The sequence below is a fragment of the Martes martes genome, assembly GCF_963455335.1.
Source record: "Martes martes genome assembly, chromosome: 6".
Lineage (NCBI taxonomy): Eukaryota > Metazoa > Chordata > Mammalia > Carnivora > Mustelidae > Martes > Martes martes.
Genome location: NC_137893.1, coordinates 131,544,313 through 131,570,962, shown reverse-complemented (window position 1 = coordinate 131,570,962; position 26,650 = coordinate 131,544,313). Strand labels below are relative to the sequence as shown.

The 26,650-nt window shown below is 39.5% G+C and overlaps 1 protein-coding gene across 1 annotated transcript in view; it reads left to right on the top strand.

Annotated features, from left to right (window-relative positions):
• Positions 1–26,650, top strand: part of LOC308344413 (uncharacterized protein) — a gene marked incomplete at both ends in the record, with an annotated part of 299,357 nt that overhangs the window by 187,036 nt on the left and 85,671 nt on the right. Inside the window, one exon of the mRNA XM_080805961.1 lies at positions 25,529–25,747. Coding sequence (XP_080662087.1) covers positions 25,529–25,747 — 219 coding nt within the window. The remainder of the gene's footprint in view (positions 1–25,528; positions 25,748–26,650) is intronic.

Genomic DNA, 26,650 nt, shown 5'->3' with positions numbered 1-26,650 from the left:
CGCCACTAAATATATGGCGAACATGGGGCCACTGTAAATGGATAGGGTCAACGGGATAGAAGAAGAGCTATACTTACTTAGTGCAAAGGAGTGTAAGGACAAACTGGATCCTGCTGAGCACATTTGTGACTCACCATCACTGCCACCAACCATGAGAAGATCTTTAGAAGGTAATGACTGTGGCTCTGACCAGCCTCTCCATCCTCACCGACCAGTGACAAGTTCTGCCCTCCATCCCCAGTGGTGGCTTGGGCACAGGGGCCAGGGTGACATCTTTGGGTGGATCAACTTCCCAGCCACCAGCCAGGCTTCAGTGTATTGGTCCAGCAGTTGGCAGGAAGGAGAATCTGGCAGTCAATGGACCTGTGTACATGCACACTGAATCATGGGGCAGAGTCCCTGGGAGCCTGAATGAGTCTGCACTGGGCCAGAGAGTGTCTCTATATCCATAGAAGTTAGACCCTAAACAACAAAGCAAAAAATTGCAAGTTGAGAGAGAAAGATGGCAAAAGAAAGGGAAATGTTATATTTTAGTGTCTATAACAGCACTTTTTTCCTGCTATTTGAACAGGGGATTTGTTAGGGGTTGAGCTGTGTTCCCCAAAATCCACAGATTGAAGCCCTAACCTCCAGTATGTCAGACTATGACTATATTTGGAGACGAGATCTTTAAAAAGTGGCTAAAGGGACTCACGGGTGACTCAGTCCGTTAAGTGTCCAACTGAGCCACCCACTCCTGATTTTAGCTCAGGTTATGATCTCAAGATTGAGAGATCCATCCCCCCACTGAGCTCCACACTGAGAGTGGAGCCCGCTTAATGTTCTCTTTCTTTCTTCCTTTGTCCCTTCCCTGCCCCCCAAACTTACTTGTTCTCTCTCTCTCAAAGAAAATTTAGGTAAATTTTTTAAAAAAGTGACTAAGTTAAAGTGAGGTTTTTAGGATGGGCACTAATTATGTGTTACTGGAATTCTGATAAGAAGAGGCCACTGGACACACAAATGGGCATCAGGGACGCACACACAGAAGAAAGACCGTGAGAGGATGTAGAGCAGAGGCAGCCATTCACAAACCATGGAGAGACAGGCTTCAGAAGAAACCAGCCCTGCCGACACCTTGATCCTGTATTTCCAATCTCCAGGACCTTGAGAATGTAAATTTCTGTTGTTTTAGACACTCAGTCTGTAACATTTTCTTATGGCAACCCTGGCAAACTCCTAGAGGCCCTTACATTTTCATTTTGCACTGGTCTCTGCAAATTATGTAACCAGTTCTGACTTTTTAAAGGATACGTTGACCCTGCTTTTGGGTGATTCTAACCCAAGAATACAAAGGAAAGAGACTTTAGGAAACATAGCTTCCAGCTTTTCCAAGTTAGCAACCCCATACAGGAAAGCATGAAGATTCCTTGAAAAGCAAATCTATGCTTTTCTGTCCCACAGCAACAGTATGTGTGCATACTGTTTTTTTTTTTTTTTTTGCAGTGTTCCAAGATTCATTGTTTATGCACCACACCCAGTGCTCCATGCCCTCCTTAATACCCACCACCAGACACATATGGTTCTTGATGTCAGTGTGTATATAGTACACAGCCATGATATCCCAGCTACAAACCCATATTCATTCTTTTCTTTTATTGTTAACCTTTGCTTCAATGCACTCACAACGAGATTGTGTGTTCTATGGCTGTGTTTTAACAGCTTTTAAATTTCAGTTGTTGCTGGAAGCACTGTATCGGAAATTAGACGTTTTTAGCGATACATTTATTGTTGATTTATTCATCCCTCTAGTATAGAGATACGGCGTCACTGCAGTATGGTTTCCTAGTTTTGGATGCAAGTGCCAACGTTCAGAGTGTGCTTCTTGGCAACTTACCGGCCTAGAACTGGCTACACAAGCATGAGTGCCTGGTGGCATTTGGCTTCCTGCTTTTCATTAAATGGGAAAAGACAGAAGAGGACAGTAATATTCTAACTTTTTGACTAAATGGTTTCTGAATATTTTAGAAAAAAAGATTAAATAGACTTCAGGCCTCAACTTCCCATGGGAACAGCATTGTTTTGATATATATTTGTGACACTCTTGTCATCTTCCAGTAAATGCTAGAGTCTTGCTCTAAGTTGTGCAATTTCTAGAAAAAAAAATAAGCAGTCTGTTTCCTAAAATACTTAAATATCCTCAAAACAACCTGAAAGTCATTATTTAAAACACCCTGGTTTTAAAAATGAACTTGTCATGGATCTTTTCCTAATGTCTAAGACAGTGCCAACCGGATAAATGTTTTTATGATATATATATTGAGTATGGAGCAGAAGAGAAGTATGATCCCAGGGAATCCTGATTTTCCAATCAATTCCACAGGCTTTAGTTTTCCATTACACAATAGCGTTTGAAAAGGCATTGGGTCTCAGTCTAAATAAATGCATTCGTAATTCTTTCTTTCAATATTAATATTCACAGCAGTTATAATAAAGCAATCTTGGTCCCTATTTTCTCTACTTAATAATTAAAATAGCATACTTATTTGTACGTGGTTCTGGAAAAGAAGTCTAAGGAATGCTTTATACTTACACTGGATTCTTAATACTGTTGCAACCACATTTAATGTTTTCCCCATTTTCCTCATTAATTGGGTAACATTCTTAATGAATTTCTTCCCCTATTAGAAATTGGTTGAAAAATAGTGTAAAGGGGGCCATGAGAGGCACCTGGCAGGGAGTTCAGCCCCCTCAGTTTCCCCATGCGCAGCAGCTCACAAGATACTTGTCAGGGTCTTGCTTTGCCGTTTGCAGAACCCCGCGCTCACTTCTTTGCCTTCTTCAGACACAGGGGATGCTCAGTCGCTGTTTATTAAATGGGTGACTAATAAGTGATTCAGTTATTTACTGTTATGGTAGCTTCGAGTCAGCATGTTTCTTTGTCTTCCAGGTTCTTCCTCACCAAGAACTCTTTCAAGTATGCATGTTGTTCCCGTTTTCAAAGGGGAGGCCTTTGGGGTGTCCGGGGTGGAGGGTTCCGTCCATGGACGCTCCGGCTCTTGATTTCCACTGAGGTCATGATCTCAGGGTCTCGGGATTGAACTCCCGTATTGGGTTGTGCAATTAGCGAGGAGTCGGCTTGTCCTTCTCGCTCTGCTGCTCTCTGCCACCCCACCTCAAATAAATAAATAACATCTTAAAAATAAATAAATAAATAAAGGGGAGGCCGTTGCTTCTCAGGTGAAGTGATCTGCTCACTACTGCTAAATGGTGAGCTGCTTTGACCTGAGTCCTGATGGGAGCTAAAATCTGTGATCTTTCCATTAGAGAAGCAGAAAAGAATGGAAAGTCTCTGAAAAGGCAACCCTATCATGTGCCTTTTCTTACTGCTTCAAAATCCAGCCCAGGGCGATTGTGGACACATGAAGTGACACCCATGCCACTAAGGGTGTGACGTGTATTTACACTGAACCACAATTTGGGGATCACTATTTCCAATTAGCTCCCTGGTAAGCATTGCTGTGGGAAGTGGTTTCGCACTTGGTTTCTTTATGGCCCGAGTGATGATTAAATGCAGATACTGCCCTCTGGGTTCAGCATTTAGTATAATCGGACCGCGGAACTTGTTTATGTGTTTGTTTACTAAATCAAACTTTGTGAAGAAAATCTTATCTTTAAAGGAGGATAGATTTTTCCTTCAAGGTTGCAAATATGGAAGCTCTGGACAATTAGCTCTCCTGGGCATAAAAATTCTGAAAGAAAAATCATAATAATGTGGCATCATGTAAAACCATGATTTTTTTTTTAAGCATAAAGAATAGATTGGCTTGTCCCTCTTTATTTTCTTTTGAAGAAATATGTGAATCAGGATACTAACAACACAGAGCAAACTTTCTTTGTAAAAAAAATTTTACTTAGTACTTAAGACGTTTAGGGGGATAGATATTTCCTTCCTCTGTGAAGAAAAGTGAGAGGCAACTAGGTTTGTCTTGTCCATCCTGGCACTGCCCTTTTCTCAGATTCTGTTTTTATATTGTTAAAATTCTCAGTCTCTTACCCGTTGGTGAATGCAAATCCTGCCACTCCTTCAAAGTCCTCCTCAAGAACCATTTTCTCTAGAGACGGCTGCCGAACTTTCCTGTGACATTGGCTTCTTAACCTCTCCAGACTTAGCGAGCTCTCCAATCAGAAAAGCAACAATTAGTATGTGGCACATCTTCTCTCCCCAGGGAAGGGAAAGGAAGAAATCGAGACCATGATATTTCTGCCCCGTTGCTCTCAGAACCTAAAGAAGTGTTGATTGAACCATAGGTGATCAACAGAAGGATAGCCAACATATCCAAGTAGACTCCCAATGGCAAGGGAACAACTGTCCCTTCCCACAGTTGAAGGTTCCACATAACTTCCTGCTTCCTGCTTTGATTCATAGCTGAATCACCAAGGGCTTTATGCTTGCTTGGGGGCCTTGCGGATTCGAAAGGAAGTGAGAACCTCTGCAGGAGACAAGGGGAGACGTTACTGACAGTGGCAGTGTGAGTAAATGGCAGTTGTTGTATGTTAATCCTGTACAATTAACAGTGACATGGGGAAAATCTGGTTTGCAGGGCTGCAATGTAATCACAACATATCCCAGGAAATCATGTAGGATTTAACCGGGCAGGTGTGAAATTAACTAATGCTATTTTCATAAATGCTATAATTAACCCAGATTTCCAGGAAGAGGTCTTTAAGATTCTGTAGAATTCTCTGTAGTCCCCTCTCCTTGTGCGTTTGCTTCTGAAATGGTAGGTTAACCCCTCAACAAGGTTTCTTCATGAGTTTTTGACCTGCTCCTAATTCTAAGCAAAGTGGTAAATGTCACAATGGTGTTTATCTACAGCTATTCCTCTTTCCTTCCCGATGTTTTAAAAATGTTTGTTGCAGGTCTTGGTTAATGTTTAATTTTGCTTCCAGTAAAAACAATCTCTATATTCAGCTTTGTTGTATTTGCCACTTAAGAATGCAGAATTTATTATTATGTGCTTAAAGCAATCATTTAACACTGACATTTTAAGTATGACAATAATCCAAGTAATTGTCACCCATTCACTTAACTGAAAATATCTCTACTTCCTGAGACAACTAATTATCATGCAGTATTACTATCTTTTAATTGTAGGCATGTTTGTTTTTGTGTTTATTTTGGTTTGGGCTGTCTTCAAGGACATCCTTAGTCTCAAACTTGGCAATCTGCCCTTAATCTCTTTTTCGCTGCTTTCCGAAAATAAACAAAAACACTATAGCAACAATCTTGAAGGAAAACAAGAGGATTTTTCTGTTTCACAAGCTCTCCTCATGACTTCAGGATGTGGAATTATGAGTTGTTTTTAAAACAGTCTGATCAACGGCTCTATAAATGGGGATTACTTTCCAAACAGACTCAAAGATTGCAGACACGGAGTTCAGAGAGCTCCTCACCATTGGAGAAAAGTGGGGTTGCCCTTTTGGCTTCCTAAGATTTGGGTTCACATTTCCCATCTGGCTTTTACCCTACACGGGAGTTCTATTATGATTTATCTTACATACAGATTATTGCCCTGGCCCCTCATTTTGAAAATCCCCTAAATTCAGGAATTTATAATTTCCCAAGTTAGTACTGGATGTTTCCATTCTGAGCAGTTAAGCAGTTCATTGACTTTTATCACATTAGGCGATACCTTTCCTTTTTTTTTTTTTTTTTTTTTTTTATTTGACAGAGATCACAAGTAGGCAGAGAGGCAGGCAGAGAGAGAGAGAGAGAGAGGAGGAAGCAGGCTCCCCACTGAGCAGAGAGCCCAATGCAGGGCTCTATCCCAGGACCTTGGGATCATGACCTGAGCCGAAGGCAGAGACTTTAACCCACTGAGCCACCCAGGTGCCCCAATACCCTTCTTTTTATTTAATACACTGTACTTCTGAATTACCTATTGAAAGTTTTTTTTTTCTCTACCAAGTTGGACCTAATAATTAATGTCAAAGTTGTGAGGAATAATACAGGAAATGTAACATTTCACATAATATATTTTCACCAGGTTTCTAAACTTATTCTGTGCACATGTAGATGCAATCTCAGGGCTGTGAATTGCTTCTGAACACACACACACACACACACACACACACACGATGCTCAGCTTGGAAAATGTTCTGTGAGGAAATATCACAGCAACCTCTCTAAATGATACTTACTGCTCATGGTAGGACAGTGGGGACATTTGATAATCATCCTGCCCCCTACAAAATATACACATATGTAGAAGCAATCACAGCTCCAACCACAACAATTAAATCAATATGTATTTCAATTTTTTTTTTTTTACCCCTATCATGCATTTGAAGTATTTATGGAAGATTTAAAACAAACCAGCAAAGACTCAGGTTCTTTGTTTTCGGGCTTTTAGTGACTTGAGTGACATCATCAAGGCAAACATAATGGCATGTTCTAGCTTCTTAGGTTTTTTTTTTTTTTTTTTTTAATTCCCTTTCATTTTGTTTGCATGGTCCATATTTATTTCACGCCAATGCCTATTCTAGGTTTTGCAAGATTTTAGAAATTACATGGACTGCGTGGTCAGTATGGGCAAAGAATGATTTAAAATTGGAAATAAAGGAAACACCAGATACCAAAGGCTCACACAATGAGTTCATTTTTTTTCGCATATGAGAAGGAGGTAAGAACGCACTTGCTGGTATTGTTTCCACAGCTTATCTAAAGAAGGATTATGGCTCAACTTCTCGGTCATTTTTTCTTTCCACCCCTCACAATTTCAAGTTCTCTAAATATCAAGGTCACATTCAAAAGCAGAAAGCAGGGCCAGCGGAGAGTGAGGTTTCTCCCCCATTCTTTCTCTCCTATGAGAGAGATTATGAGCAACGCTCCCCTTGCATCTCATTGCCCAGAACTGGGTCAGATAGCCATTCGGTTGCAAAGGGGAGTTAAGAGAAGGGAACATCTAAATTTTTCTTGCCTTTACAGTTGGAGGTGGAAAAGGGACATTTTTGGATTGGAAAGCACTTCTGGGTAGCCAACTAATCATTGCTATAGGGTCCACCAAAACCTTATAATTACTTTAATTAACTGTTTTTTCTTGATTCACAGAAAAATGGTTTCCCCTCACCTCTCCACCCCACCCCCAGCTCCTGAACACCGTATTTGAAAGAAAACTAGGTGTGATCAGAGGTAGAAGATAAAGAGTAGATCTGGCCTACTGGCCTCAGGGATGGCTTGACCCAAGGACACAATTGCTCTATCTAGAATACTTTTCCCCCATGGTCATCATCTGATAGGGAAACAGTTGGTTCACTCTCACTCAGATCTCATCAATGCCACCTCCACAGATAGTCACATTCTATCTCGTTATCCTCATTTGTCCTTTTGTAGCACTTCCCAGTTTCTGATATGATCTTAATTTTTAAAGTAAGCGGCATCACCAGATGACTTAGAGCTTTGCGATTCTTACCATTGGTGCATTGGAGGCCCTGGTTTCCAAAAGGTGGGCATTTCCATCTGGGAACACAGACCTTCTAGCTGTAGGCACCACCAGGTCACAGCAGGCTTCTTGTGCCAAGAGACCAGGAAACAAAGAAAGGAGTCATCACTACCGACAAAGTTAATCATCCCCTATCAGTACCAGAAGGAGGAACGGCTAGTGTGCAACAGAGGTAGGAAAGAATAGGTTTGTTTTTCGGGACATTCACTTGAGGCACCTCCTAATCTTCTCATGCCCAGCCTTAACTGAGAACAGCTAAAAGGAGCATACTGCTGAAAGGTTGGAAACTTTAGAAATCTCCATTCACATTACACCACCAGGCAAGCCATCCAGACCTACAGAGGTGCTGGTCAGGAAGAGGGGAACCTGCGATGATGGTGGAGGAGGGTGTTGAAATGTTTCATTAACACCTTGAGCTTAGTTGCACAGCTTACCCCCAGGTTGTCCCCACCAACCCTCTCCACTAAGTTTCCCAGGAAACAAGACAGCCACAGCCCTAGTGGAACTGTTCTAGATGGTGTGAGTTTACTGTAGAAGCAAAGGGGTGTGAGCAGCAGAAGGGATGGATTGTGATGGATACTCTCATGTCTCACCCATGTCTCCTCGGACTAAACCCACACCCCTCAGTTGCTGGGAATATTGCCTGCATATGGCTAAGACCAGAGTCCCTCCTTGGGAAGTTTCCTTGGCCATAGAAAACATCTTCATCCAGGTCATGCCCCTCCCATAGGACAATTTGTAGTCTCTATCTGACTGATGTGGAAACACAGAGGCCTTCTCCCCATCCCTCATTTTGGAACAGCTCTCAAGGACCAGATCATCAGCTAAATCTTCAGTTACAACCTGTATGTGGGTCAGCATTTTCTTGTGGTCAGTTATACTTCTTTCACTTCAATATAGGGATAGCTGTCAAAATGTCTTCTCAGTGGGGCTTCTGCATACACCTCTGCGTCAGAATGAAAGGCAACTACTCAGTAGTAGATAACATTTCTGTGACTTACATCAACCTTGCTATTCTAATCAGCCTTATGTTTGCAGATGTCAACATTGAAAAAGTGTGCCTGATGAGTGTGAAGATTAAGAAACTATCATTTTTATATGCCAGAGCTCTAACTGAAAAAACTTGTGCATTCCTGGAAATACAGGAGTATATAGATAGAATTCAATCAGCAAAGTATTTTGCAAATTGTGTTCATATTTTTGTTTCAGGATGACATCCTGGAATTATGGTACAAGATGTGGCATTCTTGTAGGGCTTTTATAAATATGTTTAAAAGCTATTTTTTGAAAATATTCAGGCAAACTATTTATGAAAGTGTTATTTAAATATAAGTTTGGGAATGCCAAACCATCTATAGAAGTGAGGCTATTATTTAAAAGTTTTAAGGTTACTTATTATTTTTTAACTGAGGATAATAAAAACTTCCTCATGATCCTCCACAAATAGTAAGTTTACAACAAGTAGGTCAGTTTCTCATTACTTCTTGTCCCTTTCTTGATCATAATTTCTGACATTCTAGTTCTGCCCTACCAGGTGCATGATCTATGATTCCTTTGGAAATACGGCTTAAAGGTTAGATGTGTTTGCCCAAAGGAAATGGTTAGTCAAAATAGATATCATGGAAGGTTAATTTCCAGAAACATCTAGCAGTATTTGTCCATTCATAGATATTTAAATACGTGTGTGAGTACACACACACACACACACACATACTTGCACACAGAGTTAAATATATATATTGATACAGAGACTCAGAAATTACTCAGAAAAAATTTAATTAGCTCTTTAATTTCTAAATTTCCTCAGAACTATCAACACAAATTACTTTTTATAATAGGTGGCTAAATAAAACAACTCAGAATTAAACTGGAAATAAAAGCTACTATATTGTATTATGTATTTTCTTGTACTAAATTATGAGATATGCATCTCTCCATTTTTAGGTATTTATTTAGAAGTTTTGAAAGAAAGTATAGCTCTCAATAGATGCTGAAAAAGCATTTGACACCAGCATTCCTCTTCATCAAAACTCTTCAAAGTGTAGGGATAGAGAGTACATACCTCAATATCATCAAAGCCATCTATGAAAAACCCACAGTGAATATCATTCTCAATGGGGAAAAACTTAGAGCTTTTCCTTTAAGGTCAGGAACATGACAGAGATGTCCATTACCACCACTGCTATTCAACATAGTACTAGAAGTCCTAGCCTCAGCAATCAGACAACAAAAAGAAATTAAAGGCATCCAAATTGGCAAAGAAGAAGTCAAACTCTTTGCAGATGATATTATACTTTATGTGGAAAACCCAAAAGACTCCACTCCAAAACTGCTAGAACTTGTACAGGAATTCAGTAAAGTGTCAGGATATAAAATCAATGCACAGAAATCAGTTGCATTTCTATACACCAACAGCAAGACATTAGAAAGAGCAATTAAGGAGTCGATCCCATTTACAATTGCATCCAAAACCATAAGATACCTAGGAATACACCTAACCAAAGAGGCAAAGAATCTGTACTCAGAAAACTGTAAAGTACTCATGAAAGAAATTGAGGAAGACACAAAGAAATGGAAAATGTTCCATGCTCATGGATTGGAAGAAAAAAATATTGTGAAAATGTCTATGATACCTAAAGCAATCTACACGTTAAATGCAATCCCTATCAAAATACCATCTTTTTTTTTTTTCCCCAAAGAAATGGAACAAACAATCCTAAAATTTATATGGAACCAGAAGAGACCCCGAATAGCTGGAGGAATGTTGAAAAGGAAAGCCAAAGTTGGTGGCATCACAATTCCAGACTTTAAACTCTATTACAAAGCTGTAATCATCAAGACAGTATGGTACTGGCACAAAAACAGACACATAGATCAGCGGAACAGAATAGAGAGCCCAGAAATAAACCCTCAACTCTATGTTCAACTAATCTTCGACAAAGCAGGAAAGAAGTCCAGTGGAAAAAAGAGTCTCTTCAACAAATGGTGTTGGGAAAATTGGACGGCCACATGCAGAAGAATGAAACTGGACCATTTCCTTACACCACAAACAAAAACAGACTCAAAATGGATGAAAGACCTAAATATAAGATAGGAATCCATCAAAATCCTTGAGGAGAACACAGGCAGCAACCTCTTCGACCTCAGCCGCAGCAACTTCTTTTTAGAAACATTGCCAAAGGCAAGGGAAACAAGGGCAAAAATGAACTATTGGGACTTGGTCAAGATCAAAAGCTTTGCATAGCAAAGAAAACAGTCAACGAAACCAAAAGAGAACCAACAGAATGGGAGGAGATATTTGCAAATGATATATCAGATAATGGGCTAGTATCCAAAATCTATAAAGAACTTATCAAACTCAACACCTAAAGAACAAATAATCTAATCAAGAAATGGGCAGAGGACATGAACAGACATTTCTGCAAAGAAGACATCCAGATGGCCAACAGACACATGAAAAAGTGCTCCACATCACTCGGCATCAGGGAAATACAAATCAAAACCACAATGAGATACCACCTCACACCAGTCAGAATGGCTAAAATTAACAATTCAGGAAACAACAGATGTTGGTGGGGATGCAGAGAAAGAGAACTCCCCCACACTGTTGGTGGGAATGCAAGCCACTCTGGAAAACAGCATGGGGGTTCCTCAAAAAGTTGAAAACAGAGCTGCCCTCTGACCCAGCAGTCACACTACTGGATATTTACCCTAAAGATACAAATATAGTGGTTCAAAGGGGCACGAACACCCGAATGTTTATAGCAGCAATGCCCACAATAGCTAAACTATGGAAAGGACCTAGATGTCCATCAACAGATGAATAGATAAAGAAGATGTGGTATATATATATATACAATGGAATACTATGCAGCCATCAAAAGAAATAAAATCTTGCCATTTGCAATGATGTGGATGGAATTAGAGGGTATTATGCTGAACAAAATAAGTCAATCAGAGAAAAACAATTATCATATGGTCTCTCTGATATGAGGATTTTGAGAGGCAGGGTGGGGGATTGTGGGAGGTAGGGAAGGAAGAAAATGAAACAAAATGGGATCAGGAGGGAGAAAAACTTTAAGAGACTCTTAATCTCAGGAAACAAACTGAGGGTTGCTGAGGGGTGGGGGGTAGGGATACGGTGGCTGGGTGGTAGATATTGAAGAGGGCATGTGCTGTGAAATGTGTAAGCCTGATGATTCATGGACCTCTACCCCTGAGACAAATAATACATTATATGTTAATTTAAAAAATAAATTAATAAAAGAAGGTATGGCTTAATAATTGCTAAAACTTCTCTTGACATAATTAGAAGGATTACAATTTTATGTCTACAACAAGAATACTTCCTTGTAGGCAATCAAGGAGAAGAGAGTGAAATTCAGGTTATTTTCATTATTATTTATTTAGAAAATACTATTATTTATGATGATAAAATAAATAATTTTGTTGACTAATATTAATTAGGCACTTATGATGAAACAAATATTACCTTCTCTCTTTAGATTTCTTTACTAACCCTTGGAATAAGTATTATAAATATGGGTATCTTATAGGCATTATTTTAGAGAGATTGAGTACTTAGGTTCACACAAGTATGTTGTGAAAGAGTGGATTCTCAGTCCCTGCTCATCTGATTATAAAAATTCATAGTTTTAAAACTATGCTATAAATTTCCTTTTGACATTATATATCAAATATGTCTATGTTATGATATACTGTTAAATAAAGCTCATTTATTATGCTACGTGCTTTTTTCAATTCAATTCAATTCAATTCAATTCAACAAAATCTTGAACACTAGTAAGAGCTACCCATTGCTCCAGACATCACACAAAAGGGCGGTGATGCACCCTCAGACTTCTTGTCAACATCTGGTCATAACTTTTTCCTAATTTGTCTTCCTCTTTGTCTTCATTTGACTGCTTGATTTTTATCTGAATTAGACCATCATGTTGGGGTGAGATGATTTGAGACTCACAGTGTATTTGCCATGTGCTCACATTTTGCTAAAAATGGCAAAATTAAACTCAATCCCACAACAAAATCTGAGTGTGTTTTAGTCCTCTTACACGTGATAGTAATTTGTCAAGGTTCTGTTTAACCTCTTCTATACACTGAGAGAATATTCTTTCTTTCCTATTTTCAGTCTACCTAGTATTGTCAATAATTTAGTTTGCATTTCTATTTATGGACTTCTTACTTCAAAACAAAACAAAACAAAACAAAAAACCAAACAACAACAAAAAACCCCCAAGCCCCTATTTTTCTAGCACACACTATCCAAACTATGGTTTTAGAAAAGAAATAAAGAAGAGGATCCAAAGCTGTATCTTTTGCTTTTCAATTTAAGTGTCTGAGCCACCTACACATGCCATTGGTAGAATCACAGTGGAATTCCTTCCTTTGGAATATGTTTTTCCATAGCCTCCAATAGTGGAGTTGAAATTAGAAGCCAATTTTATGATTTAAAATGGCTTTCTTGGTCTTGAGTGATTTTCTGTCTTCGTATCATATAACAATCTTCCTTTAAAAGTGGCAAGCATCAGGGGTGCATGGATGGCTCAGTCAGTTAAGTGTCTGTTGTTGGCTCAGGTCAGGATCTCGGTGTCCTGGGATCTAGTCCCTGGGAGGTTTCCAGGCTCAGTGTGAGCCTGCTTCTTCCTCTCCTCCCTGACCTGCTCTCTCTCACCGTCTCTGTCTCTCTCATTCTCTCTCAAATAAATAAGTAAAATCTTTAAGAGATTTTATTTAAAGAGAGAGAGAAAGAGAGAGAATGGGAGAGAGCATGAGTGGGGCAGACGGAGAGGAAGAAACAGATTCTGCGCTGAGTGCAGAGCCCGCTGTGGGACTCAATCCCAGGATGCCAGGATCACAACCTGAGCCGAAGGCAGACGCTTAACCTACTGAGCCACCCAGGTGCCCCTAAATAAATAAAATCTTATTTTTAAAAAGTGGCAAGCACCTTGCTGGGAATCTGACATTTTCTCACATTTAATCCTCATAACTCAAAGATGTAGACGTGACTAACTTCAATTTTTAGAGGAAGCATCTGAGACGCAGAGATTAGATAATTCACAAAATACAAGACTTGGAAATAGAGGAGCTAAGATTTAAAAGGAGCTCTGTGATCTCAGCCTGTATGCGGATCTGCTTCTGTCCATCCCGCACTGATAGGTAGCCTGACGAGTCCTGAAGCTTCCTTATGGTTATGGTTAAGCTGTGATTTTTTTTTTCTTATGCCACCTTGTTTAAGCATTATCATGCAGCTCGTTAATGGGATTGTTTTCAAAGCTAACTGATTTTACATTGTCATTCTAGTGATTAATAAGACTTCCATTATGCATAAAGCATTTAGCTATTTTCAGTTAGAAATTTAAACATTTTAGGGACACCTGGGTGGCTCAGTGGGTTAAGCCTCTGCCTTCGGCTCAGGTCATGATCTCAGGGTCCTGGGATCGAGTCCCACATCAGGCTCTCTGCTCAGCAGGGAGCCTGCTTCTTTCTCTCTCTCTGCCTGCCTCTCTGCCTACTTCTGCCTACTTGTGATTTCTCTCTCTGTGAAATAAATAAAAATTAAAAAAAAAAAAAGAAATGTAAACATTTTAACTAATTAGACCAGGTAAACCCCAGCAAGGTGATGTTCTCCTTCTTAACTAACAGATTAGCTGCACAGGTAAGTGACTTCCTAAAGCCAGAGGGAAAGGGGCAATAAAACCTTTAGTTGAATTCCTATGTGTCTGCTCCCCGCTGTGGTGGTGGTGTTTGGTCAGGAACGCTAGCTCTTCCTAGCTCTCACATATCCTTATTACCGTATTTACTCATTCCTGGCACTAAGTGTTTTTCTCTTGGAAAAATATTACATCCGGTATTTATTAGCACAGACTATTAAGGAAAATGTTATTTGTAAATGGCAAAAATGGACATAAAACAGAAACACACGCATATTGAATAAGAGATAGTATTTTAGACAAACAGTCCTTCTTCACCTTTGCTCCAAGTGGTGACTTTGTTTTTGAAAATTGCTTTCATTGTCCTCGTATGCTCCGGGCGGCCTGTTGTCTGTGCCTGCCCTCCTCCCAGCCCCTCTCTCATTCCGAGACCGTCACTGGAAATAACAGCCTAAAGAGTTTGTGAGTCTCTTTGGACTTCTTCAACATACTTCAATCCCTGTTTTCTCATTAGAACATTCATACTTTTGTGCCTCAGTGGGAATGATCAATTATTTCAATGTCAGTAGTGGTAATATTACCCCTAAGATTTAGCAATTTTCAAAGATCTTTTAACTTAATTAGAGGCATTTGTTATAAATTGAATTAAATCTGTTAAAAGTGCAATGTATTATATTAAAAGTCTAATACCCACATTGGCCAAAGAGACACAATTTTAGGGGGGGAAATCTAGTTTAAACATGCTAATATCAAGATAAACTCGTGAAGTTTTCCTTTTCATAAAATTTTGTAAAAGTTGAAAGAATGGAGAACAATTTTAGCCAGAACATTTTGGTGAAATCTGTAGAATACAGATACTTTTGTGAAAGTATTTTTCTAAATACTTGAAACAATGGCAAACCAATAGCAGATTTGAACATTTTAATAACTTTGGTTAAAAAAAAAATTACACTGGGCACCTAGGTGGCTCAGTGGGTTGAGCCTCTGCCCTCGGCTCAGGTCATGATCTCAGGGTCCTGGGATCGAGCCCCGCATCGGGCTCTCTGCTCAGCAGGGAGCCTGCTTCCCCCTCTGTCTCTCCCTGCCTCTCTGCCTACTTGTGATTTCTTTCTCTGTGTCAAATAAACAAGTAAAATCTTTAAAAAAAAAATTACACTGATACTGATGTCATTTGTCAGCTATACGAATCAATCCAATAATCGGCATATGATAATAGTATTGTAGTAACTCATATTTTAATTGAGGTATGATTGACATATAACATTATATTAGTTTCAGGTGTACAACATGATGCTTTGATATTCGTGTATATTGTAAAATGATCAGCACAGTAAGTCTTGTTACCATCTGCTGCCATACAAAGTTATAATTTTTTTTCTCTTGTGATAGGCACTTTTAAGATTTACTCTCTTGTCAACTTTCAAATATGCATTACGATATTTTAACTGTGGTCACCATGCTGTTCATTACATCCCCATGACTTATTTATTTTATAGCTGTAAGTTTATATGTCTGAATGCCTTTCACTCATTTCATGTATCTCCCCAGCTCCCCTCTCTTTCCAAATAACTGTTCCCTTATCTTGGCTTATTCGACTTCATTTTCTTTTAAACATGGTATCATAGTGAACTTGCCCAAGAGTCCCTACCAGCCAAATCATTTAATAATATACTTCTATAAATTTGTAAGATTTTGCTCAGCTGCCATTTAGAAAGTTTTAATGCTGGTTTTCTAATTTCTTTATTTTTTTAAAAAGATTTTATTTATTCATCTGACAGAGAGAGAGAGAGAGAGAATGCAAGGAGGGGGAGTGACAGGCAGAGGGAGAAGCAGGCTCCACTTTGAGCAAGGAGCCCAATGTCGGACTCGATTCCAGGACCCTGGGATTATGACGTGAGCCGAAGGCAGACGCTTAAGCGACTGAATCACCCAGACACCCTGGTTTTCTGATTTCTTAAGCACCTAACAATAGGTTGCAACAGATTGTATAAAATGGTAAATTAAAGGTCAAGCCAACTGACTGAAGCAGATCATGGATCATGGTTTTTACCTAAACCATTTAGAAAACTCCATGTTTAAAAAAAATTATTCATTTTACAAATACTTGTTTCTTTTTTTTTTTCTTATTTATTTATTGGACACAGAGAGAGAAATCACAAGCAGTCAGAGAGAGGGGGGGAAGCAGGCTCCCCGCTGAGCAGAGAGTCCGATGTGGGGCTCGATCCCAGGACCCTGAGATCATGACCTGAGCTAAAGGCAGAGGCTTAACCCACTGAGCCACCCAGGTGCCCTTCTTTTCTTTCTTTCTTTTTTTTTTTTTTTTTTAAGATTTTTATTTATTTATTTGATGGAGAGAGAGAGAGAGATCACAAGTAGGCAGAGTGGCAGACAGAGGGTTGGGGGGAAGCAGGCCCCCTGCTGAGCAGAGATCTCCCCTCCCCCCCATGCAGAGCTCAATCCCAGGACCCTGAGATAATGACCTGAGCTGAAGGCAGAGGCTTAACCCGCTGAGCTACCCAGTCACCCCACAAATACTTGTTTCTAAGCACTTACTATACACAGTGTGTAGTTCTAGGATGTAGGGAGATAGCAATGAATAAGACGAGACAGTTCCTGGAACACCTGGGTGACTCAGTTTGTTAAGCAGCTGCCTTTGGCTCAGATCGTGATCCCAGGGTCCTGGAAATGAGTCCCACATCTGGCTCCTTGCTCAGCAAAGAGCTTGCTTCTCCCTCCCACTCTGCCTGCTGTCTTCCTGCTTATACTCTCCCTCTCCGTTAAATGAATAAATAAAACCTTTAAAAAAATTATTTAAAAGACAAGGCAGTTCCTGCCTCTATGGAGTTAAGACCCTCACTAACACATTAATATTAGTATCAGATTGTAGTTTCACTGAGTTGCAGTATAACTTTTGGGCACATGTAAGTGAGTTGTGAATCTCTTTCCTGCCAACCCTATCAGCTGACATGTACTCACCCACATGAATTGTGGAAATACACAGGTTTTGGTATCAGACTAACATTAGCTTCAAATCTAAATGCTTGTCTTGTTCTGTTTCTTAATAGCTGTATGATCTAAAGCAAGGAATTTGAACTTTCTCATGTCTCATTTCCTCATCTGTGTAATGTATGTAAAAACACCTGCCCTCAAAAGTGGCCCTGTAAATTAAATATAATATACACATATTACATAGCGTGTTCAGTACAGAAGAGCTGCTATTATTACCTTAGTTATTACTGTCTATGCCAAAAATTCTCACTTACTTAACCACTCTTTTCCATAAACTACTTTTCAGGGAAGTGAATGAAGGAGGAGGGTTTTGTCTACACTAAGTGGGTTTGCAGCTGTAAACCAGCATATGGGAAAAGCATCTCTTCAACGAGTGCTTGAGTTTATGATGTTCAAGGTCATGATAGGTGATTCCATTCAAAGAGAACGTTTATATTAATCCTAGGGACTAGCATTTGTATAATTTTTTTTTTTCAGTTTTCACATCATTTCCACATGCTGGATATTGACAATAGGTTTCAACTATTCAAATGACTTCTTATTACCATGTTGGTGACTTCAAACTGTTTTCCAGTTCTGATATGTCTTGAACCCCATTTCCGTCAAGACAACAGACTATTGGTCAAATTCTCTTGGATTTACCATGAGCATTTCCATATGCAGGTCAATATGAGCTTATTGTTTTCCTTAATTTTCCCTCTTCCTCAACAAATGCTTTTTTTCTAATATGTTCATTCACTCTTTGGATGAGCTACCTGAGCCAGAAACTTTGGAACCATTTTTTATTCTTTTCTTGGAGACCCCATATTGAAACAGTCTCCAAGTCCTATTCACTTTGGCTAAATACCTCTCAGATACACCTGTTTATCCCACCGCCTCTCCAATTCTCTTTTCCCCTACAAGGATGCTGTTGGCGTTTGGGGGTGTTAATGGTAGAATCGTATTCCCTCAAACAATAGGTTGAAGTTGTAGGCCTCAGTACCTCAGAACATGGTCTTATCTAGAAACAGGGTCATTGCAAATGTAAGCTAAGATGAGGTCATATTGGAGTAGAGTGGGCCCTTAATCCAATATGGCTGGTGTCTCTATTTGTAAAGACACAAACAAATGAAGGGAAGAGAGCCATGGAAAAGTTGAGGTAGAGATTGGATTATTGCTGTCACTAGTCAAGGAATGCTTAAGGCCGCCAGAAGCTGGAAGAGGCAAGGAGAATCTTTCCTCATCCACTCACCGACCCCTGACCACTGCGGGAAACTTCAGAGAAAGCATGGCCCTGCCAACACCATGATTTAGAACTTTCAGTCCAGAACTGTGAGAGAATACTTTTCTGTAATTTATTTTTTTTATTTTTTTAAGGATTTTATTTACTTATTTGTCAGAGAGAGAGAGCACAAGCAGGGGGAGCAGCAGGGAGAGGGAGAAGTAGACTCCCCGCTGAGCAAGGAGCCAGACGTGAGACTCGATTCCAGGACCCCGGGATCATGACCTGAGCCGAAGGCAGAGGAGTAACCAACTGAGCCATCCAGGCATCCCCATTTCTGTCATTTATAATCACCCAGTTTGTAGTTACAGCAGCCCTCGGGAACTCATATAGGGGGTGAGAGGGATCTTCATCATTTGAGACTCTCAAGCACATTTCAGGAAGCTTGGTGTCTTTGCCACCCTTCCTGTTATCATGACAACAAAGAACAGCCATGCCATCCTTCTGAAAGCTCTACACTTCTACTCATAGTTGAGCAATACTAGTTGGTCATCATCTAAACGGTAATTCATTCTCAGAACCCTTTGGACTGGACCCTATTATTTCCCCCCCTGCAGTCAGAGCAGTATTTCTAAAACATGGCAAACACCCCCTGCCATATCCTCCCCTCTGAAATACTCCAGGGGCTACTGAGAGTGGCAGGATGGGGACCAGACACCTCAGTATGGCACCCATGGGCCAGGCCTCCCACAAGCTGACTCCTTCTCCTGCTGTAACTTTCCTCACCTACTTGGACTTTCTCCACCCAATTCAACTTATTTTCTGTGTTAGAAATGGAACACTATTCTTTGGAGAATGGCATATGTGATGGCATGCTGTCCACGCTTTCCCATGTACCCTCTCCTCTCACAGGTCTCAAGAGGGAAGTCTTCTTTAGCCCAGTCTGAGATAGGTGTCCATCCTGGATTCTCCCACAGCATTCTGGATGTTGCTGTAACACTTCCCACCCTGGATTTTATCCCCAGATTTTATTTGTCTTTTCACTCATCTGTCTCTACCAACAGAATGACATTTCTGCGGGTGAGTGGCAATGTTGCTCATCTGTGAAAATCCAGAGCCCATCTATATTAGCATTCTATGGCTGCTTTCCCACACTACCACAAGCTTGAGGCTTAAGCAACACAAGTTTATTATTTTGCAGTTCTGGATGTCAGAAGTCTGCAGTGGGTCTCACTGGGCTAAAATTAGGTATCAGCAGAACTACATTTTATTCTAGGGAGAATGTTTCCTTGCTTGTTCCAGCTCCTTGTAGCTGGCCTTATCCCTTGCCTCCTGGCTCCTTTCTTCCATCTGTAAAGCCAGTGAATTTGGGCCAAGTCTTTCTCACACTGCCATTCTTCTGGTTCTCCTTCTGGTTATCTCCCTGTGTCTTCTGCTTCTCAATTTCACTTTTTAAGGACCCTTATGAATTCCTTGGGTCCATCCAAATTATCCCTAATATTCTCTTTATTTAAACTCAACTGCTTAGTAAACTTAATTCCATCTGCTACCTTAATTCCCTTTGCTATATAATTTAACATAATCACCTGTTACAGGGATTAGGTATGGACATATTGGGGATTGAGGGGAGGTGGTTATCCTGCCTACTATGTCATCACAGGGCTTGACATATACATTCATAGAATAAGAATCTGGTGAACGCGTGAGTTGTGTCCCATTAAACCAGCTTCCACGAAGGAAGAATCCTTTCTTTCTTTCAGGTTTCAAATAAAGGGGCCCACTTTCAGACAGTCTAGAGTTCCTTCTGTTGCTAAACTGATGGAGAGTTCCTCACGGCAAGTCAGCAGACAGGAGTTAGAAAACTCTTACCAATTGTGTCAACTTGGGCAAATCGCTTAACTTCCTGATGCTTTAGTTTGTTTAGGTTCTGAAAAAGTCTGAGGGATTATGATGAGGCTTTCTCCACCATTAACACGGTATGACCTATCCATGTATTAGAATGACTCCCTGAAATGCTGACCACTAAGCCTTAGGAAAAGACTCACAGTCACCAAGGATTCCATGTTCCAAAACTTGATAAATGGAACATGATGAAAAGAGAAATGAGAAATACTCAAATAAAAGAACCACATGAAAATAAAAAAATAAATAAAAAATAAAAAATAACTTGATATAAAAAATGCTGCATTTAGACTATGGCTAGTTATACCAGAAGAAGGGAATATGGAAATTTTAGTGCCATTTATCCATAGTGTCTTTTAAAAGGATTATTATGCACAGCTGATGAATGATGGGTTTTGGCTGTCTACAAATCCCTAAGGACTTCTGTTCACAGTCGAAGTGAGTTTAAGAATGCATTCCATGCTTTTTTTTTTTTTTTCCCAAAGCAATTTCGGTCCTTTTTTTTTTTTTTTTTTTATTACACTGATGGATCATAGAAATCTTGTTTGATATCAGATCTCTATAAGGACTGGGCATGGAAGGGGGATATATGTGTGTCATATGAAATGTGGCTGAAGTTCAGAGAAATAGGTTTCATTTAATAGCTGAATACTGGATGACCTGACCATTCTTCTCAGCCTCTGGCAGCTCACCCTGTGAGCGATAGAGGAGTCGCCTGCATGAACTGAGGAGTAGCTGCTGGCCTCAATGTGATTTTGCAGTGATCTGTGTGCTCTATGGCTTCCTTCATAACCAACAAATCAATTCCCACTATACGTATTACACACCCCAGTGGCAGAGGCCATTTATTATCCTTTTGATGGTCATACTCTTTGTACATAACCAAGAAAGATTACAGAGGAAGGAAAGAACAGTTGAAATGTGGATCAAGATAGTGTACAATGGCACTGGTTTTTATAATGTGCCTTACATGTAGACAAGAATAAAAGAGATGCTTGCTTTCAAGAAAATTTTGAAACATGGATGCAGAATTTTCTTTTGAATGAAATGTATTTCGAGAACAATATATGAAGGCATAATTGTGGCTGTAATTCTCTATCTGTACCCATCTGGAGTTCAGGTACAAATTCAAAATGATTAAAAGAAAAGGACTGTCCCTGTCACATGGGAATTGTTTATACTCTTTGACGAGTTTTCTTCACCCAACAAGCTTGTTGATACTTGCTTTTATTTGCCATCATCTAGCATCCACTAAGTCCTGTATTAATTTCTAACTTCACAGTATATAATTTTTCAGACTCTAAATGATTGATACCAGGTCTTTGCTAATTATTGGGATCCAGAGCCTATAGTTATCACTGTTAAACAAACAAGTAAAAACAAATATGATTTGTGTTCACTAGGTACAAAGTAATTAAGTATTTTGAATTTGATAGAAGTGATTCATGGTGACATTTTAGTGTTCTTTGCCCTAACGCAAGTGCCGCATCAACAAATATGTGTATCTGAATATGGGTAGGAAATATTTATCAGTGAAACTAATGACAAAAGTATGACTTTATAGTGGGTTCTGTGCATAAACATTTAAACTGCTTAGTCATTTATATCAATGAAAAGAACAGTGGAAATTTCCAAAGGTCAAATAAGCTACTGTCTCTTCTGTTTTGCATCATCTGAGATTTTCTGGGTTTTTGCAAACCACACAATGCCAAATCTGTATTTGATTTTCTCTTCTCTTTGAAGAGGCACAACAGCAACAGAATAATTAACTGAAGAGCAGCATGCACAGAATATTTGCTTTAGCAGTGTAGAAAGTTCTGGGTTTCATTTCCCATGATGATAAATGTAGTAGGGTATTCTGGAATCCTTCTATGAGGACCCTGTTACCATTGGGAAACCAAAATCTCTCAGGGGTCTGTTTCCTGTTTAGTTGTTCCTCATTTGTATAATTGAAAAGCAGGCTCAGTACAGACTGCACGTTGATGGCTTGGATGATGCTCTACACCTTCATGGGAAAATACACACAAGAACAACAAAAGGGAACTTTCAGTGTCAAGTTCAGTGCCTCATGAGTCCTGCACAGACCAAAAGGCTAAAGTCATGGATTGGAATTCTAAGGACAACATGGGTTTTCTTTTACTTTCTGTTGTTATCAGTTTTGTTTTTTTTTTAAGATTTTATTTATTTATTTGACAGAGAACACGAGTAGGCAGAGAGGCAGGCAGAGGGAGAGGGAGAAGCAGACTCCCCACTGAGCAGGGACCCTGATGCGGGGCTCTATCCCAGAACCCTGAGATCATCACCTGAGCCAAAGGCAGATGCTTAACAGACTGAGCCACCCAGGCGCCCCTCAGTTGTTGTTGTTTTTTAATTTTATCTCTGCAAAGACTCTTGTTTCTATTATTTATCTTCTCCTTTTCACGGTTCAATTATCATCATATTTAGTCTTCAGAGAGAGATAAGCTTTTGTATATACAATCTTTTGAATCTGTCTATGAATTTCATTTCTGTTATGATCTCACACTGCCTCAACTGCCGCTGAGCTACCTCCTATCATACTAGCTTCTCCTTTGGTAAGATGCTTTTAATCAGGACCATTTCTGGTTGAGGAATTTACTGAATTACTCTAGAATAATTTTCTAGAATAGAATCAGACACGCTAACCCAGGACTTGGAGCCTAGTTATTATAAAGATTGATCACTGATGTAACAAAACTGACATTTTGTTAAGCTGGTGATGGTATACACTGGTGATATTTACTATTTGGGTGAAGCAACATATGCATATCCTGTTTATATCTCATTAAAAATAAAAGGAATCACATCGTCTCCTACATTTCTTGGGCTTGAGGGAAGGCCAGCCTATTTCAAAGTAGTTCTGGTAAATATGGGAAGAGGGTAAAGCAGTGGATTGAGTATTTGTTATTTTGTGATGGAGGTGCAGGTTTTGCAGTGTTCAAAGTCTTTCATGGTTCTTAACTTAGTCATCATACTGACCCTGGGGCGTGGGTACTGTTAGCATACCCCCTTTCCATATGAGCAAACTAAGGCATTGAAAGGACTTCTTTGTAGATAGGCAGAGTCCAGAGCTTATACCTGTAGTCATTAAGCTATGGGAACTCTACTGCATATTCCCTGCAAGGGAGAGGCGAGAGGCTGACTCCCCACTGAGCTGAGAGCCCAATGTGGGGCTTGATCCCAGGACCTAGAGATCATGACCTGAGCAAAAGGCAGACACTGAACCATCTGAGCCACACTGGCACCCCATGCCTCTAACTTATTTTCAGAAACTTCCTCATCTTCTTTCCTGCAAAAACTCTAATTTTAGAAACTTTGAAAACATCTCTTGATCCCAATACCAAACAGAGAGAGGAAACCTGATTGAAATCAGAATACCCTGGATATAATTATTTTATGTTTAGTTTCAACAGAATGTCAGTATTGTGTTAAGGAATAAGAGAACTTCAAAGTTTCAAATTCTTATTTGCATATTTCCAATGGCATAGTAATAACTCATTATTAATTAATAACTCATTAATAATTAATGACATTAATAACTCCTATATTAACTATTTTTAAAATAGTTAACTTTTAACAAGGCATATACAAATAACAAAATCTAATTTTAATAAAGGTCACTGTGGGTAGGTGAGATAAACAGGAATATATAATGGATTTTAAAGATTTTTTTAAAATAAGTTTATTATTTATAATAATTCATTTCCATATTTCCCTTACAATGTCTTATTGTAAACTACACATAACATAAAATTTATCATCTTGGGGCGCCTGGGTGGCTCAGCAGGTTAAAGCCTCTGCCTTCGGCTCAGGTCATGATCCCAGGGTCTTGGGATCGAGCCCCATGTCGGGCTCTCTGCTCAGCGGGGAGCCTGCTTCCTCCTCTCTCTCTCTCTCTGCCTGCTTCTCTGCCTACTTGTGATTTCTGACTGTCAAATAAATAAATAAAATCTTAAAAAAAATAATTTATCATCTTAACCATTTTTAAAAATACAGTTCAGCAATGTTAAGTACATTTACACCATCATGCAACCAATCTCCACAACTTTTTCATCTTACAAAATGGAAACCTTGTACCATTAAGACCCTCCCCACTCTGATCCTGGTAAAATTCATTCTACCTTCTATCTTCATGAATCTGACTACTCTAGCTACCACATAGAAGTGGAATCATAAGGGATTTGTCTCTATCTCATTGGTTTAATACATTCAGCATAATGTCCTCTAGGTTCATGCACATCATGGCAGGTGTCAGCAGTTCCTGCCTTTTTAAGGCTGAATAACATTTCATTTGATGGACAGTTACGTGGCTTCTACCTCTTGTTCTTGTGAATGATGCTGCTATGAACAGAGGTGTACAAATATCTGTTTGAGATTCTGGTTTGAATTCTTTTGGATATATACCCAGAAAGAGTATTGCTGGATCATTTGGTAGTTCTACTTTTATTTCATTATTTTATTTTATTTTATTTATTATTTTTAGAGAGAGGGAGAGCATAAATGGGGGGGGAGGATACAGGGAGAGGAGGAGTGATAATCTCAAGCAGCTCCATGACCAGCACTGAGCCTAACATGGTGCTAGATCCAATGACCCTGAGCTTATGACCTGAGCTGAGATCAAGAGTTGGATGTTCAACCAACCCAGCCACCCAGGTGCCCCATAGTAGCTCTATTTTTAATTTCTTGAGAACCAGCCATATGGTGTCCCACAACAATCACACCAATTTATATTCCTACCAGGAGTGCACAAGAGTTCCTATTTTTCCATACCCTCCTCAACGCTTGTTATCATCTGACTTTCTTTTCTTTCTTTTTTCTTTTTTTCTCTTTTGGACAGTCATCTTCCTGACTGATGTGAGGAGATACCTCATTTTGATTTTGTTTTCCATTTCTATTTACATGCTTCTTTCCATGGTTCCACTTTTATTTATTTTATTTATTTTTTTTTATTACGATATGTTAGTCACCATACGGTACATCATTAGTTTTTGATGCAGTGTTCCATGGTTCATTGTTTGCGTGTAACACCCAGTGCTCCATGCAATCTGTGCCCTCCTTGATACCCATCTCCACGGCCCCTCTTAATCCTCCATTACAGCAAACAGAAGCTCAAGTAATCTGAGTCCAAGTATTTAAGAAATAATTTCATTCCATTTCACTTTCACAATGTCTTTATTATGGTTTCACACTATTTTACTGCTGGGCATGTATCTTAAGCTCCAAATTCATTATTGCTGTGTTTGTAGCTGTTCTTCTGCTGCCCGTGGTACTGGACCTGGGGGACTCCTCAAGCATCTGCATTTCGTGCTGGTGTCTGTGTTTTCGGAGCTTCAGCTAGCTCAGTGGAGAAGCCAGGGCTTCTGGTACATCATTCTGCTGATGGCTTCCCTCTGGTTCCTGAGGCTCTACCTGCATTACCTTAGCCAGTGGCTGTTCCTCCGGGCCATTTCCATTCCTGTTACAAAGTGAGTGCTTTCCCCTGCAAGTCAAAGGGATGCATTTTCATCTTGATCGGCCAAATGAAAGTGCAAAACTCCTCTCCGTCCATTCGCCCAAAGACCTAAAATGCTGGTATGATTTGAAGAGACAAAATGTCTTTACCTAAGAGCAAGAAGGTCGATTACAGTTATAGTCTCATCTTATGGGCCTGTATAGACAACACGTATCTGGCACATCAATATTTCTCTAAAATTTAGCAGATTCAAGTACGTTCTACCCTCTGAGCAGAACCCAAAAAGGAATTTAGCAACTGTGTTTTATTCTGTTTTGATTTTATCAGAGTGACTCGGACTGAAGGTATTTTAGAAGTAATGTAAGTGTGATTTATCACCTATGCTCAGGGAGGCAAAGATGGCTTCTTCCGCAAAATGATTGAATTCAAACAATTACCAAACTCAAGCCCAGACAGCTTTCTGGGTCATTATACTCTGGAAAAAGATGACACTTTGCAGGTTATCTCTCCATAAACCTGATTCCATAGACACTGTACATAGACAAACAGATAGAAATCAATACAAGTAAAATTCATTTTCTCAAATGTAGATGTTGCAGATAAAAATAAAGATGTGTGTATATTTTCAATTAAGAAGATCACAAACAACTTTAAGCCACTGTGAAAAAGAGTATGTGTGTATTTTATACATACACACATAGAGTTTTTGACTGTGCTTTGAAATTAAATCACAAATATATAAATGACCTGGAATATGCACATTTGCATATACTAAATTACCATATCTTCAAGAGAGAATTTTTAAATAGATATATTTCTTCCTTTCTCCCCCCAGCCCCCCTTTTTTTTCTTGCTTTCTCTCTTTTTTCTTTCTTTTGTTGAGGGATTCCAAAGCAGAAAGGACAAATGTCATATG